Source organism: Arvicola amphibius, chromosome X (assembly GCF_903992535.2).
Source record: "Arvicola amphibius chromosome X, mArvAmp1.2, whole genome shotgun sequence".
NCBI classification, from domain to species: domain Eukaryota; kingdom Metazoa; phylum Chordata; class Mammalia; order Rodentia; family Cricetidae; genus Arvicola; species Arvicola amphibius.
The window spans coordinates 124,115,697-124,129,273 of record NC_052065.1 but is presented as its reverse complement, the minus strand read 5'-3'; the positions used below and the strand labels follow the sequence as shown (position 1 = coordinate 124,129,273).

General features: G+C 36.3%; 1 protein-coding gene across 4 annotated transcripts in view; it reads left to right on the top strand.

Moving 5' to 3' along the window:
- Atp11c (ATPase phospholipid transporting 11C) overlaps positions 1–13,577 on the top strand; it is a 202,921-nt gene that overhangs the window by 120,086 nt on the left and 69,258 nt on the right. For all 4 annotated transcript variants that reach the window (XM_038316043.1, XM_038316044.1, XM_038316042.1 and 1 more), the window contains exons 11-12: positions 710–860; positions 1,929–2,126. In XM_038316043.1, coding sequence (XP_038171971.1) covers positions 710–860; positions 1,929–2,126 — 349 coding nt within the window. The remainder of the gene's footprint in view (positions 1–709; positions 861–1,928; positions 2,127–13,577) is intronic.

The following is a 13,577-nucleotide window of genomic DNA, read 5'->3' as shown; positions in this document are numbered from 1 at the left end:
GTAGACATTGGAATAGTACCTGGTAGATCATTAAGACAGGTACCACTACCAGGGCTTTTTAAGTTTAACTTAAATTTTATGTGGTTATTTATGTATGTGTATTACAGTCTCATGCAGCTTAAGATGGTTTTTAAATTAGCTACATGAGCTGAGGATGATCTTGATTTTGTAATCCTCTTGCTTCCTTCTCCCAACTCCTGGGATTTTAGGTACTACCAGGACAGACACACGTCTTTCTTTATAGAAATGTATATGACACATTGTGCCTTATTTAGAACTTTATTTTGAAATAATGCTAAGAGAATATATGCAGAGCTTAAGGTTCACATTTACTATTCTACCTTTATTCGATATATTTAGTCTTTCGGGGAGAAGATACCAACTACACTTTCCATAGAAGTTAAGTAGATATTAATACATATGGATATGTATGTTTCTACTTATTTTAAAAGGTGTGCTTGAAAAGCCAGACATTGTACCATGGGGAACATTAGTGATCGATAAACTGTTCAGGGCTAGATTTTCCATTTTGCCAGAACTGTTACAGTTATTCTTTGGCTGTGATAATTAAGGTTCTTATGTAAAATATGATTATTATAAAATACACAAGAGAATCTTTAGTTAATACTAAACTAAATCAAAACAATATAATTTAGATTTTTATTTTGCTTATGTCTTAAGTAATGAGACATAATATCTTATTTTTCAGATCTATTAATGCCTTCTTGATTGTTTATTTATTCATCTTACTGACCAAAGCTGCAATATGCACAACTCTAAAGTATGTGTGGCAAAGTACCCCCTACAATGATGAACCTTGGTATAATCAAAAGACTCAAAAGGAACGGGAAACTTTTAAGGTAATTAACTTGCTATGAGGGGTGTTAACTCTTTTGTAACTAGGCTAGCCTTTACTGAAATACTGCTCAGAAAAATGTTACCTTTTGATTTAGATTTAATTTTGTTTCTTTATATATGTCTATGCTTGTTTCTAACTTTTTAAGAGACTGGAAAAAATAATGAGCTTTCTAGCATTTTAATTCAGTATGAACTTGTGCAATATCTACATATTGTAGCATGAGGGGCCAGCTTGTTGGGGTTTCCTTCCCACCCGGTACCCCATAGCCGGCAAGTCCCAGAGAAAATCACACAGAGATCTCCATAAGTTATAAAACTGATTGGCCCGTTAGCTCAGGCTACTTATTAGCTCTTGTAGCTTATATTAACCCATTATTCTTATCTATGTTAGCCACATGGCTCTCGGTACCTTTCAGTCCGGTAGGTTACATCTTGCTTCTCGGTGGTCTGGGCTGGAATGGAGGAATGGGTTTCCTCCTTCCTAGAATTCTCCTGCTCTCATCGCTTCACCTCTACTTCCTTTCTGGTTGACCCACCTATACTTCCTGCCTGGCCAATCACCATTTATTTAAAACATGATTGACAGAATACAGATAATTCTCCTGCACCAACATATAAACTTTGAATATTCCTATATATGGATGGGAGGAATATAGGACTTAATGAGGTGAATAAGTATTAAATTGGAATGTATATACATCGAAAAATGTAGATAAAATTCAGTGTTCTAAAATGTAATTTTTTGTTGTTGTTTGCTTTTTTGGGATATGGTTTCTCTGTGTAACAGTCCTAGCTGTCCTGGAACTTGCTTTGTAAACCAGGCTATCTTCAAACTCACAGAGATCTTTCTACCTCTGCCTTCTGAGTGCTGAGATTAAAGTTGTGTGCCACCACCACCCAGTTTAAAATGTTCTTAATACTAACAATTTTGACTATAATGATATAGTGTCATTAGGAAATTTTTTATGTTAATAGTGTGTTAAGAATTGGAATGGAAAGAAAACAATTTTGTATTGTATTTATCTGAAGAGGTCATGATTCAAATTAACATGCACCATCTCTTATTTTAGGTTTTGAAAATGTTCACCGACTTTTTATCATTCATGGTTCTCTTCAACTTTATTATTCCTGTCTCCATGTATGTCACAGTAGAAATGCAGAAATTTTTAGGCTCATTTTTTATTTCATGGGATAAAGACTTTTTTGATGAAGAAATTAATGAAGGAGCCTTAGTTAACACATCAGACCTTAATGAAGAACTTGGTCAGGTGAGAACACAGTTTTTTCTTAAACTAATACAGTAAAAATATTTTCTAATCTGGAATACCAATATATGTAAATGACTTAGGATTTCTATTGTTATAAAGAGACACTATAACCACTGCAGTTCTTCCACAGGAAAACATTTAATTGGGACTATCTTACAGTTTCAGAGATTAAGTCCATTATTTTCTTGGTGCTAGAGAAGGAGCTGAGAGTTCTGTATCTTGATCATCAAGCAGCAGAAGTGAATGCTGCACTAGGCCTAGCTTGAGCATATGAGACTTTAAATAGAATCCCCATAGTGATATACTTCCTCCAACAAAGCAACACCAATTCCAACAGTGTCTCACCTCCTAATAGTGCTATTACCTATGGACATATGGGGGTCAGTTTTATTCAAACCACTACTTCTACTTCCTGACCCCCATAAGTTTGGAGCCATATAATAATACAAAAAGCATTTACTATAACTTCAGAAGTCTCAATAGTCTTATCAATCAGTCTCAACAATATTTAAAATCCAAAGTTCAAAGTCTCTTCTGAGGTGATCTCTTAACTGTAATCACCTGTAAAATAAAAATGAAAAACACACTTTCAATATACAGTGACACAGGATATACCCCCCAAAGGGGAGGGAAGGGAACATAGTGAGGAAATCTTGGACCAAAGCGGGCAAATTCCAACTTTTGCATTTCCATGTCTGAAGTCAAAGCCTTCTTCAGATTTACAACTCCTTTTACCTTTGTTGACCATAACACACTTCTTTCTCTTGGGCTAATTAGACTCCATTAGCAGCATTCTTTGGCAGGTATAGTTGGATTTTCTTTTGTACCACCAGTTCTAAAACAATGGCACAGAGACTTTTTAGAAATTATGAAAGCTTGGCCTTAGCTTAGGCTTGTTCCCAAGGAGCTCTTAACTTGTTTATATTAATCTATGCTCTGCCACGTGGTTTGTTACTTCTCCTCAGTATAGTATGTCCCACTTCTTCTATGTCTGGTTGATTAATCCCCCCTCAGATTTTTTTCTCCCAAGTTCCTCTCTCTCCCTCTGGAAGTCCTGTTTATCCTCTCCTATTTAGCTATTGGCATTCAGTTCTTTACTAAACCAATCAGAAGGTGCCTTGGCATAGATACTCTTCACAGTGCAGAAAAAGATTATCCCACAGTTTTTTCCCTTTTTGTTAAATAAAAAGGAAAGATTTTAATTCTAACACAAAAACTATATACAGTAAGAACAATTATCAGGTAAGAATTACATTCACAATGTCTAGTCCATCTGTATTTGACAAATTTAGAGAAAGTACTGTATTATCTATCCTGTTTTGATGAGTCCAAAGTTTTATACCTAAACCACTTTCTATTAAAACTTGTATTTTCAATCTAAAAATATCCTTTTAGACCTTAAAACATCTTTTTTTTATTTAATATTATTTTTCACATTTCAACCCTGCATTTACATCATTTCTACTCTTCCACCTCCCCATTCTAACATCTTCCTTTCCCCGTGACCTCAATTTTTTTTCCTCATTTTTTTATTAAAGATTTCCATCTCCTTCCCTCCTCCTCCCCCTTCCCTCCCCTCCCTTCCACCCATACCCCCTCTCCACCCCTCTCCAAGACAAAGAGCCATCAGGGTTCCCTTCACTATGTTAAGTCCAAGGTCCTCCCAGCTCCCCCTAAGTCCAGGAAGGTGAGCAACCAAACTGACAAGGCTCACAGTGAGCCCGTCCATGCTGTAGAGTTCATGTTCATTGCCATTGTCCTTGGTTTCTCAGTCCTCCTCCGCCGTCAGCCACATTCAGAGAGTCCGGTTTGGTCCCCTGTTCCATCAGTCCCATTCCAACTGGACTTGGTGGTCTCCCGTTAGATCTGTCCCACCGTCTCAATGGGTAAATGCACTCCTCATGGTCCTGACTTCCTTGCTCATGATCTCCCTCCTTTTGCTCCTCATCTTTTTAGATAAATAACCTTTATAAGCTTTACATCTCTTTTGTGACTTTTTTTTAATTTGGTAGCAAAGAAAATAGTAAAATAGCTGCAACCCTTGGGAGAGTAGATCCTGCACCTTGCATGGGCAGTAGTGACAATCCCATTGGTGGAGGTGTGAGCAAGGGAGAGTTGTCCGTATTACCCATCTGTAAGGGCCCAGCATCAATAGTGTAGCAGACACCAAGGCCTCGATCCAGATCAACAAACTCTTTGCGATGAACACCTGCAAGTAAAGATATATGGATAAAAGGGTTTATTGCATGACTCACTGTGTGACACTGCAGTTTCCATGACAAGAGTGATTTGTTTTTCTTCTCTTTTTTTCTCATAAATTTTATTTTATTTTGGGGTGAGGTAGCAAGGACAGAAGGTAAATATGAAGGGATGGGAAAATGAATGGGATGGAGGTGTATGATATGAAACACAAAGAATAAATAAAAATAAGAAAATGAAAAATGGTAAAACTGTAAATATCTAGTTTTTGAACCCCATCAGAGACCTGAGAAGGATAAAATATCACCTGAGTAAACAGAAAGTACAAGAGCAAGCAGCTTCTAAAACTATAAAAATGACAGAGAAAACTGACTGCCTGTACATTCACCCAAGATTCCTCTGAAACATTGGAGCATATATCTTCTGCCTACAGGCATAGAATATCTGATAGACTTTTCTGTGAAGCAGGAATTCTGAAGGAGTCTTCTACCTTGTCTTGACAAAGTTCGGCAATCGTCTTTTTTTGTATTCTGCTTGTCCAGCTTAGACAGCATACTGTCAGCATTTGAGTCAAGGGCAGTTTTTTTGCCCAGAGGCTAGCTTTGCCACATTGAAAGTAAGCTCCCTATAGAGATTCTTCAATGCCCATCATGTTCTCTGAATTCATTGGTGCTGCCAAAAGCAAACATAACTCACTATCATGAGAAGCCTTATATTATTAAAACATTTAAAATATTATGTTGTATAGATCTCTGAAGTGTTTGAAGACCATGTATCTATGTAAAATAGATCTGTTTAACCTTGAAAACATACTAAATATGACTACAAATTTGATTCTTATAGATGACTAAATACTAATCTGCATTTTTAATTATCTTAAACAATTTGTAATAATAGCTTTTGAGGACTAGAACTTTACATTCCATTTTTAAATGAGCTACATAGACACAATACCTTAAACAAGAATAGAAACATATATAAAGTATGTTCTAACAAAATAACCTTAAGTTTCTATCCATATACAAAAATCTATACCAAGGTAAATTATGAGACTACTAGTTGATTTTTAGTATAGTCAATATTCTACCCTTTTATCTTATCATTCCTATACCGCCCTTTTTCCCCATTAGATAGGAGAGAAAGAAAGGATCAAGGAAAGAAAAAGAAAGGAAGAAATCCCTTAATCCAACCTTCTTTGTTTTAAGTTTTTTCCTTGACCATTACCAATAACTTGTAACGGCTCCCTTAAACAACAACAAACATCCATAGCTCACTAAACAACCAAAACCTACCCATCCTACCTCTTGTGAATATGGGCATCATGTTCTTAAGATTACTTCCTGTTGTCTGGGGGGAGGGCAACAGCATCTTTAGGGAATCCTGAGAAAATTGGGATAATGGCCAAGTCCTGGAAGAGCTAGCTGTATCATTGGTTATCCAGTCTCTGTGTGATGGGAACATGCAAGGCTTAACTGAAGTCATGACTAGAGTAGTCTATGAGGCTGGACCATCTCACTTAGAAGCTTTGAAGTTGTTCTGGATACAGATTTTTGAGGAAACTGCAGCAAACACACTCTGAGAGGCTGGATCATCTGGGTACTTGTCTATATTGGTATCTAGTCCTTTTTTCTAAAAACACGAGCTTTTAAAGGGAATATACATACCTGCATTAACACAAGTATGGAATGTGCAGTGTGCACAAGTCAACTAAAGATGGTCTCTATGTTTGAGCAGATAAAAGTCATCTGTTCACATTATAAGTTTATTTAGAATGTATAATGAAACTAATATAAATCTCCATGCTATATGAAAGGATGGCATGTAGCAATGAGTCATGAGGACTCTGTAGCCAAGATTTATCATGTCTCATCCAGCCTTACAGTGTTCCCATTATAGAGGGATCAGCATATATGTTACCTGTCCTGTAGGCTTTCTTTGTTTTTTTCTTTATGTCTGCAGCCAAGATTTTCAGGCTGTCTCCCCAGTCAAATATGATCTTTATTAATTCTGAAGGAATCCATAGCTTTTTGTTTCCTATAGAAACAAAGTCATAACCTTTCCCTCAACCAAATACATTTCCTGACTCATTCTGAAGTTAAAACATCATTAAAATACGTAGGCTGATTTAATTTAGCAGTTTTTTCTCCAATCCAGTGTCTCTTAGCAGTAGTGATTTTTTTTTGCTCATTAGCATTTTAAAATTTTTAAATTAATAAAGCACTAAATAGGGTTCACATGCCTTGTGTTATGGCATTCTTCATCCTTACATTGCTTATTCTTTTTATATTACTTTACTCTTTCTTGAAAGACTTTACTTATTATTTTTAAGCTATTATCTTTTTTCTATGACTGACTATACCCATTTTCTTCACCATCTAAGCACATTTTCAAACATACTGTACATATTCTTCACCAAAATATCATAAGAATAGTCTCTAGGCCACATACTAACAATTTTTTCTCTGAAACCTCTTGAGCCAGGCCTGTACAGTTCAAATTACCGTCAGCACCTCTGTCTTCCTTGTACACACCAGTATGGTCCATTAAACTCTACTTAAAGCACTCAACTTCTTTTCTAATCAAAAGTTCCCATTCCTCCAAACAAAAGCATAGTCAAGCCTATCACAGCAATACCCCCGTCCCTGCTATCAACTTCTTTCTTACTTAGGGTTTCTATTGCTGTGAAGAGATACCATGGCCATGGCAACTCAAGGAAAACATTTTATTGGTGTTGGCTCACAGTTTCAGAGGTTCAGTCCATTATCATCATGGTGTGAAACATGGTGGCATCCGGTAGACATGGTGCTGAAGAAGGAGCTGAGAGTTTTTCATCTTGATCCACAGGCAACAGAAGTGAATACCACACTAGGCTAGCTTGAGCATATGAAACCTCAAAGACACCTCCACCCCCACAGTGACACACTTCCTCCAACAAGGCCACACCTTCTAATAGTGTCGTTCCCTATGGACCTATTTTTATGTAAACCACCACAGTAACCATTCCTTCTCTTGATTTATAATTCAAAGAATATTTAATGCAGTTAATTAAAAGTTTACAGTATGTTCACAACTGTCACTTAAGTTATTTGACTAATATTTTTGTAAAGTATGAAATTAATACATTTGAGTGTTATAGAAATCCATATAAAAATTCACCAAGTGTTAAATTATGAACAAGATATGTTGTTTTTATCACTTCCTATAATTATTTGTGAATAGGATAAGGTGTAATAAAACACAGCTATTTTACACATGCATATTGATAACCATAATTGTCCCATATTGACATTTTCTAGGGTGCATTTCTTATCACATTGAACATATAGACCTAGCAAGCTATGCTTACTCCTTCCTTCTCAATACCATATTCCAGTGTACTTGCTTCATATAACAGTATAACCAAGAAACGTTGTTTCTGACATAGGTGCATTTACATTCTAATTCTGTGCGAACTGTGATTCCAAGTAATGACTTCTTAGGTGCTTTTCTCATTATTGTTTTCTTTTTTAATTTTTTTAAAAAAATATTTATTATGTATACAATATTCTGTCTGTGTGTATGCCTACAGGCTAGAAGAGGGCACCAGACCCCATTACAGATGGTTGTGAGCCACCATGTGGTTTCTGGGAATTGAACTCAGGACCTTTGGAAGAGCAGGCAATGCTCTTAACCTCTGAGCCATCTCTCCAGCCCCTTGTTTTGTTTTTCATGGTCTTAGTGACTGAACCAAAGATATCAAGATGTACCACTGGATTATAATATGTTCACTTTCTTTCTACTTTTGAGACAGGGAGTTACTGAGTTGCCTAGGTAGGCTTTAAACTCACCTTGTAGCACCCTTTGTGATCTTTTTGTCTCTGCTTCCCAAGTAGATCCATATCAGATTTGTGCTACATGATCTAGCTTTATTGTTGTTATTGAGATAGATTGTTCCCTTTGTTTAAATTTACTGTATTTTATGTAATGGTGTTTATTGTTGGAGAGCATCTTTTGGCTTGCAGTTAATTCTCATGATAGTTATATTAGAGTGATATAAATCTGACTAGAAGATGCAAATTCAGGCATGAAACTATAGCTAGAACAAAGCCTCATACTTGTTGAAAGTGCTTATTTGCATCTTTAATTCAAAATACTTCCTAAATTTAGCCCTTCTAATGCTCTTACTCTATAAATCTGACCTTTTTATATTTTTATTTTATTTATGTGGGTGTCCTGGGCATGTCTCTGGACCATATTGTGTAGTGTCTTTTGATGCCAGAAGAGGGCATCAGATCCTCTAGAATTATAGTTAGAAATGATTGTAAACTGCTACATGGGTGCAGGGAATTGAGCCTATGGCCCCTGAAAGAACAGCTAGTGCTCTTAACCACTGAGCCATATCTTCAGCCTCTATTTCCGCTCTTGACACAACCTTTGCCTAAACCAAAATACCATTTCACAAATGCAATTGGCAGAGCAAAAGGACTTTGCATATATTATTCTGTTTAGAACTGACTTCAGAATCCTGGTAGCTCAGATCTTGGAGTCTACATTCATCATAAATTCTGGAAATGCTGAAACAGTGGCTTTTTTTAGATATGTCCAGAAGGTTATTCCATTAAATAATTGAACTATCACAGTTGATACCAGCATATAGGAGCCAAGTTGAATAGAGTTACTTTAATCCAAATGAAAGGTATCAGTCTACAGGCTTTTGGCATGAGAAAACATTTGAATGTACAAGTTACCAGTTCCTGCTTGATTCCAAGTAAATACGTGTCATGCTTGTTGCTTGGTTATAGGGATTTTTCTATCCAAAGGAGAAGGGAGGGCACTAGAGAGCCTAAGGCTAGCCTCAACTACTAATGCAATATAATGGATATCTTCCCAAAGTTGAAACTTAGATTCTAGAGACTGACAGGATACCCAAGCCAGGTTCCACTTGGTAGGATTCTTACCTCATTCTTTCAGCTCTCCTTTTTAGCAGTATCTGTACTACCTGTAGGAATAGTCTAGTCTGGCTCTTATCTTCTACATTGTATTAAGACTACAGGAAGTAAAATAGAGCTTTGGGTAATGATCTGGTAAATTTGATTAGTGGAAAGAAGCTACTGCTTTTGTTTCAATTACCATTCAGTTCCCCAGTCAAACTCTGCATTTCTGGCTTATGGTTATCATTTCTTCAAATCACGGAGTTAATGGTAGATCACTCCTTCAATTAGTATTATGCCTAAACAACTCAGAATCATTACTAGTGTGTATGCTTAGAAAGTAACTGAATGAAAATGCAAAGAAGTTATAAAGTAGTTTCTTTAGGCCATTTAGCATTCAGTGGACTGTACACAAAAAAGTAAGTGTAGCCAATTTCCTTTTTTGAGCAGTAATTCAAGCTGCAGAGCTTTTTATGTTAATAAAGGTAGTATCAGTTCATTGCCTTCAAGGCCACTGTAAATATTTGCTTTAATGACCCTTTGGTATTTAAAAAGTATAGAAAAGTTTATATTGGGACAGTGCTTGGTGTAAGAAACAAAACACAGATTGCTGAATTTTTTTAATGTTTTTATTGAGGTCTACATTTTTTTTCTGCTCCCTCGCTGCCTCTCCCCTCCACCCTTCAACACTTCCCTAAGATCCCCCATACTCCAAATTTACTCAGGAGATCTTGTCTTTTTCTACTACCCATGTAGATCAGATCTATGTAAGTCTCAGAGTCCTCATTGTTGTCTAAGTTTTCTGGGATTGTGGTTTGTAGGCAGGTTTTCTTTGCTTTATGTTTAAAAACCACCTGTGAGTGCGGACATGTGATCATTGTCTTTCTGTGTCTGGGTTACCTCACTCAAAATAATGTTTTTTAGTTCCATCCATTTTCCTGCAAAATTCAAGATGTCGTTATTTTTTTCTCCTGTGTAGTACTCCATTGTGTAAATGTACCACATTTTCCTTATCCATTCTTCGGTCGAGGGGCATTTAGTTTGTTTCCAGGTTCTGGCTATGACAAACAAAGCTGCTATGAACAAAGTTGAGCACATGCCCTTCTGGTATGATTGAGCATCCTTTGGATATATACCCAAAAGTGGTATTGGTAGGTCTTGAAGAAGATTGTTTCCTAATTTTCTGAGAAATCACCACACTGACATCCAAAGGGGCTGTACCAGCTTGCATTCCCATCAGCAATGCAGAAGTGTTCCCTTTTCCCCACATCCTCTCTAGAAGTTGTCATCAGTGTTTTGATCTTGGCCATTCTTACAGGTGTAAGATGGAATCTCAGAGTTGTTTTGATTTGCATTTCTCTGATGACAAAGGATGTTGAACATTTCTTTAAGTGTCTTTCAGCCATTTTAGATTCCTCTGTTGAGAGTTCTCTGCTTAGTTCTGTACTCCATTTTTTTATTGGATTATTTGTTCTTTTGATGACCAATTTCTTGAGTTTTTTTGTATATTTTGGAGATCAGACCTCTGATCTGATGTGGGGTTGATGTGGGGTTTTTCCATTCTGTAGGCTGTCGTTATGTCTTGTTGACCGTGTCCTGTGCTTTACAGAAGCTTTTCAGTTTCAGAGCTTTTTATGTTAATAAAGGTAGTATCAGTTCATTGCCGTCAAGGCCACTGTAAATATTTGCTTTAATGACCCTTTGGTATTTAAAAAGTATAGAAAAGTTTATATTGGGACAGTGCTTGGTGTAAGAAACAAAACACAGATTGCTGAATTTTTTAATGTTTTTATTGAGGTCTACATTTTTTTCTGCTCCCTCGCTGCCTCTCCCCTCCACCCTTCAACACTTCCCTAAGATCCCCCATACTCCAAATTTACTCAGGAGATCTTGTCTTTTTCTACTACCCATGTAGATTAGATCTATGTAAGTCTCTCTTAGAGTCCTCATTGTTGTCCCATTTATTAATTGTTTCTCTCAGTGTCTGTGCTATGGGGTTATATTTAGGAAGTGGTCTCCTGTGCCAATGCGTTCAAGTGTACTTCCTGCTTTCTCTTCTATAAGGTTCAGTGTGGCTGACTTTATGTTGTGGTCTTTGGTTCATTTGGACATGAGTTTTGTAATTGGTGATAGATAAGGGTCTGTTTTCATCCTTCTGCATGTTGATATCTAGTTATGCCAGCACCACTTGTTAAATATGCTTTCTTTTTTCCATTTGATATTTTTTGCTTCTTTGTCAAAAATCAGATGTTTGAAGATATTTGGATTAATATTTTGGTCTTCTATTTGCTTCCATTGGTCCTCCTGTATGTTCTTATGCCAATACCAGACTGTTTTCAGTACTGTAGCTCTGTGGTAGAATTTGAAGTCAGGGATTGTGATGCCTCCAGATGTTCTTTTATTGTACAGGATTGTTTTGTCTATCCTGGTTTTTTTGCTTTTCCATATGAAGTTGAGTACCGTTCTTTCCAGGTCTGTGAAGAATTTTGCTGGGCATTACATTGAATCTGTAGATTGCTTTTAACAAGATTGCCATTTTTACTATGTTAATTCTGCCTACCCATGAGCATGGGGGATCTTTCCACTTCCTGGTGTCTTCTTCAATTTCTTTCTTCAAAGATTTAAAGTTCTTTTCATGCGAATCTGCCACTTGTTTGGTTAGAGTTATTTCAAGATATTTTATGCTATTTGTGGCTATTGTGAAGGGTAATATTTCTCCGATTTCTTCTCCAGCCCTTTTATCATCTGTGTAGAGGAGGGCTACTGATTTTTTTTTTAAGTTAAATTTGTATCCTGCTACATTACTGAAAGTGTTGATGAGTTGTAGAAGTTCCTTGGTAGAATTTTTGGGGTCGCTTATGTAAACTATCATATTATCAGCAAATAGTGAGAGTAGGACTTCTTCTTTTCCGATTTGTATCCCCTTGTTCTCCTTTTGTTGTCTTATTGCTCTAGCTAGGAACTCAAGAACTATATTGAATAAATATGGAGAGAGTGGACAACCTTGTCTTGTTCCTGATTTCTGTGGGATCGCTGGGAGTTTCTCTCCATTTAATTTGATGTTGGCTGTTGGCTTGCTGTATATTGCCTTTATTATGTTTACGTATGTTCCTTGTATCCCTGCTTTCTCCAAGACCTTTATTATGAAGGGATGTTGTATTTTGTCGAGAGCTTTTTTGGCATCAATGAGATGATCGTGTGGTTTTTATTTTTCAGTTTGTTAATATGATGGATTACGTTTACAGACCTCGTATGTTGAAGCATCCCTGAATCTTTGGGTTGAAGCCGACTTGATCATGGTGGATGATGGTTCTGATGTGTTCTTGGATTCGATTTGCCAGTATTTTATTGAATATTTTTGCATCAATGTTCATGAGTGAGATTGGTCTGTAATTTTCCTTCTTAGTAATGTCTTTCTGTAGTTTGTGTATCAGGATGATTGTATCCTCATGAAAATCGTTTGGCATTGTTCCTTCTGTGTGGAACAATTTGAAGAATATTGGTTTTAGTTCTTCTTTGAAAGTCTTGTAGAGTTCTGAGCTGAAAAAAATCTGTTCCTGGGCTATTTTTTTTGATTGGGAGACTTTTTTTGGCTGTTTCTATTTCTTCAGCAGTTATAGGTCTGTTTAAATTGTTTATCTGGTCTTGATTTAATTTTGGTAAGTGATATTTATCCAGAAAGTTGTCCATTTCCTTTGTGTTTTCCAATTTTGTGGAGTACAGGTTTTCAAAATACCTGATGATTCTCTGGATTTCCTCCATGGCTGTTGTTATGTCCCTCTTTTCATTCCTGATTTTGTTAATCTGGATATTCTCTCTCTGCCTTTTGGTTAATTTGGATAAAGGTTTGTCTGTTTTGTTGATTTTTTCGAAGAACCAACTCTTTGTCTCATTGATTCTTTGTATTGTTTTCTTTGTTTCTATTTTGTTGATTTCAGCTCTCAATTTGATTATTTTCTTTTATATAGTTCTCTTAGGTGAGTTTGCTTCTTTTTGTTCTAAAGTTTCCAAATGTTCTCTTAATTCACTAGTGTGTGATTTTTACAGTGATTTTTTTTTTTTTTTACATTTAGTGCTATGGACTTTCCTCTTAACACTGCTTTCATTGTGTCCCATAAATTTGGGTATGTTGTGTGGTCATTTTCATTGAATTTTAGGAAGTCTTTAATTTCTCCCTTTATTTCTTCCTTGACCCATTGATGATTAAGGTGAGCATTGTTTAATTTCCAAGTGTTTGTGGACTTTCTGGAATTAGTATTGCTGTTGACTTGTAGTTTTAAACTGTCCTGATCTGATAAGGTACATTGAGTTATTCTAATTTTTTGTATTTGTTGAGGTTTGT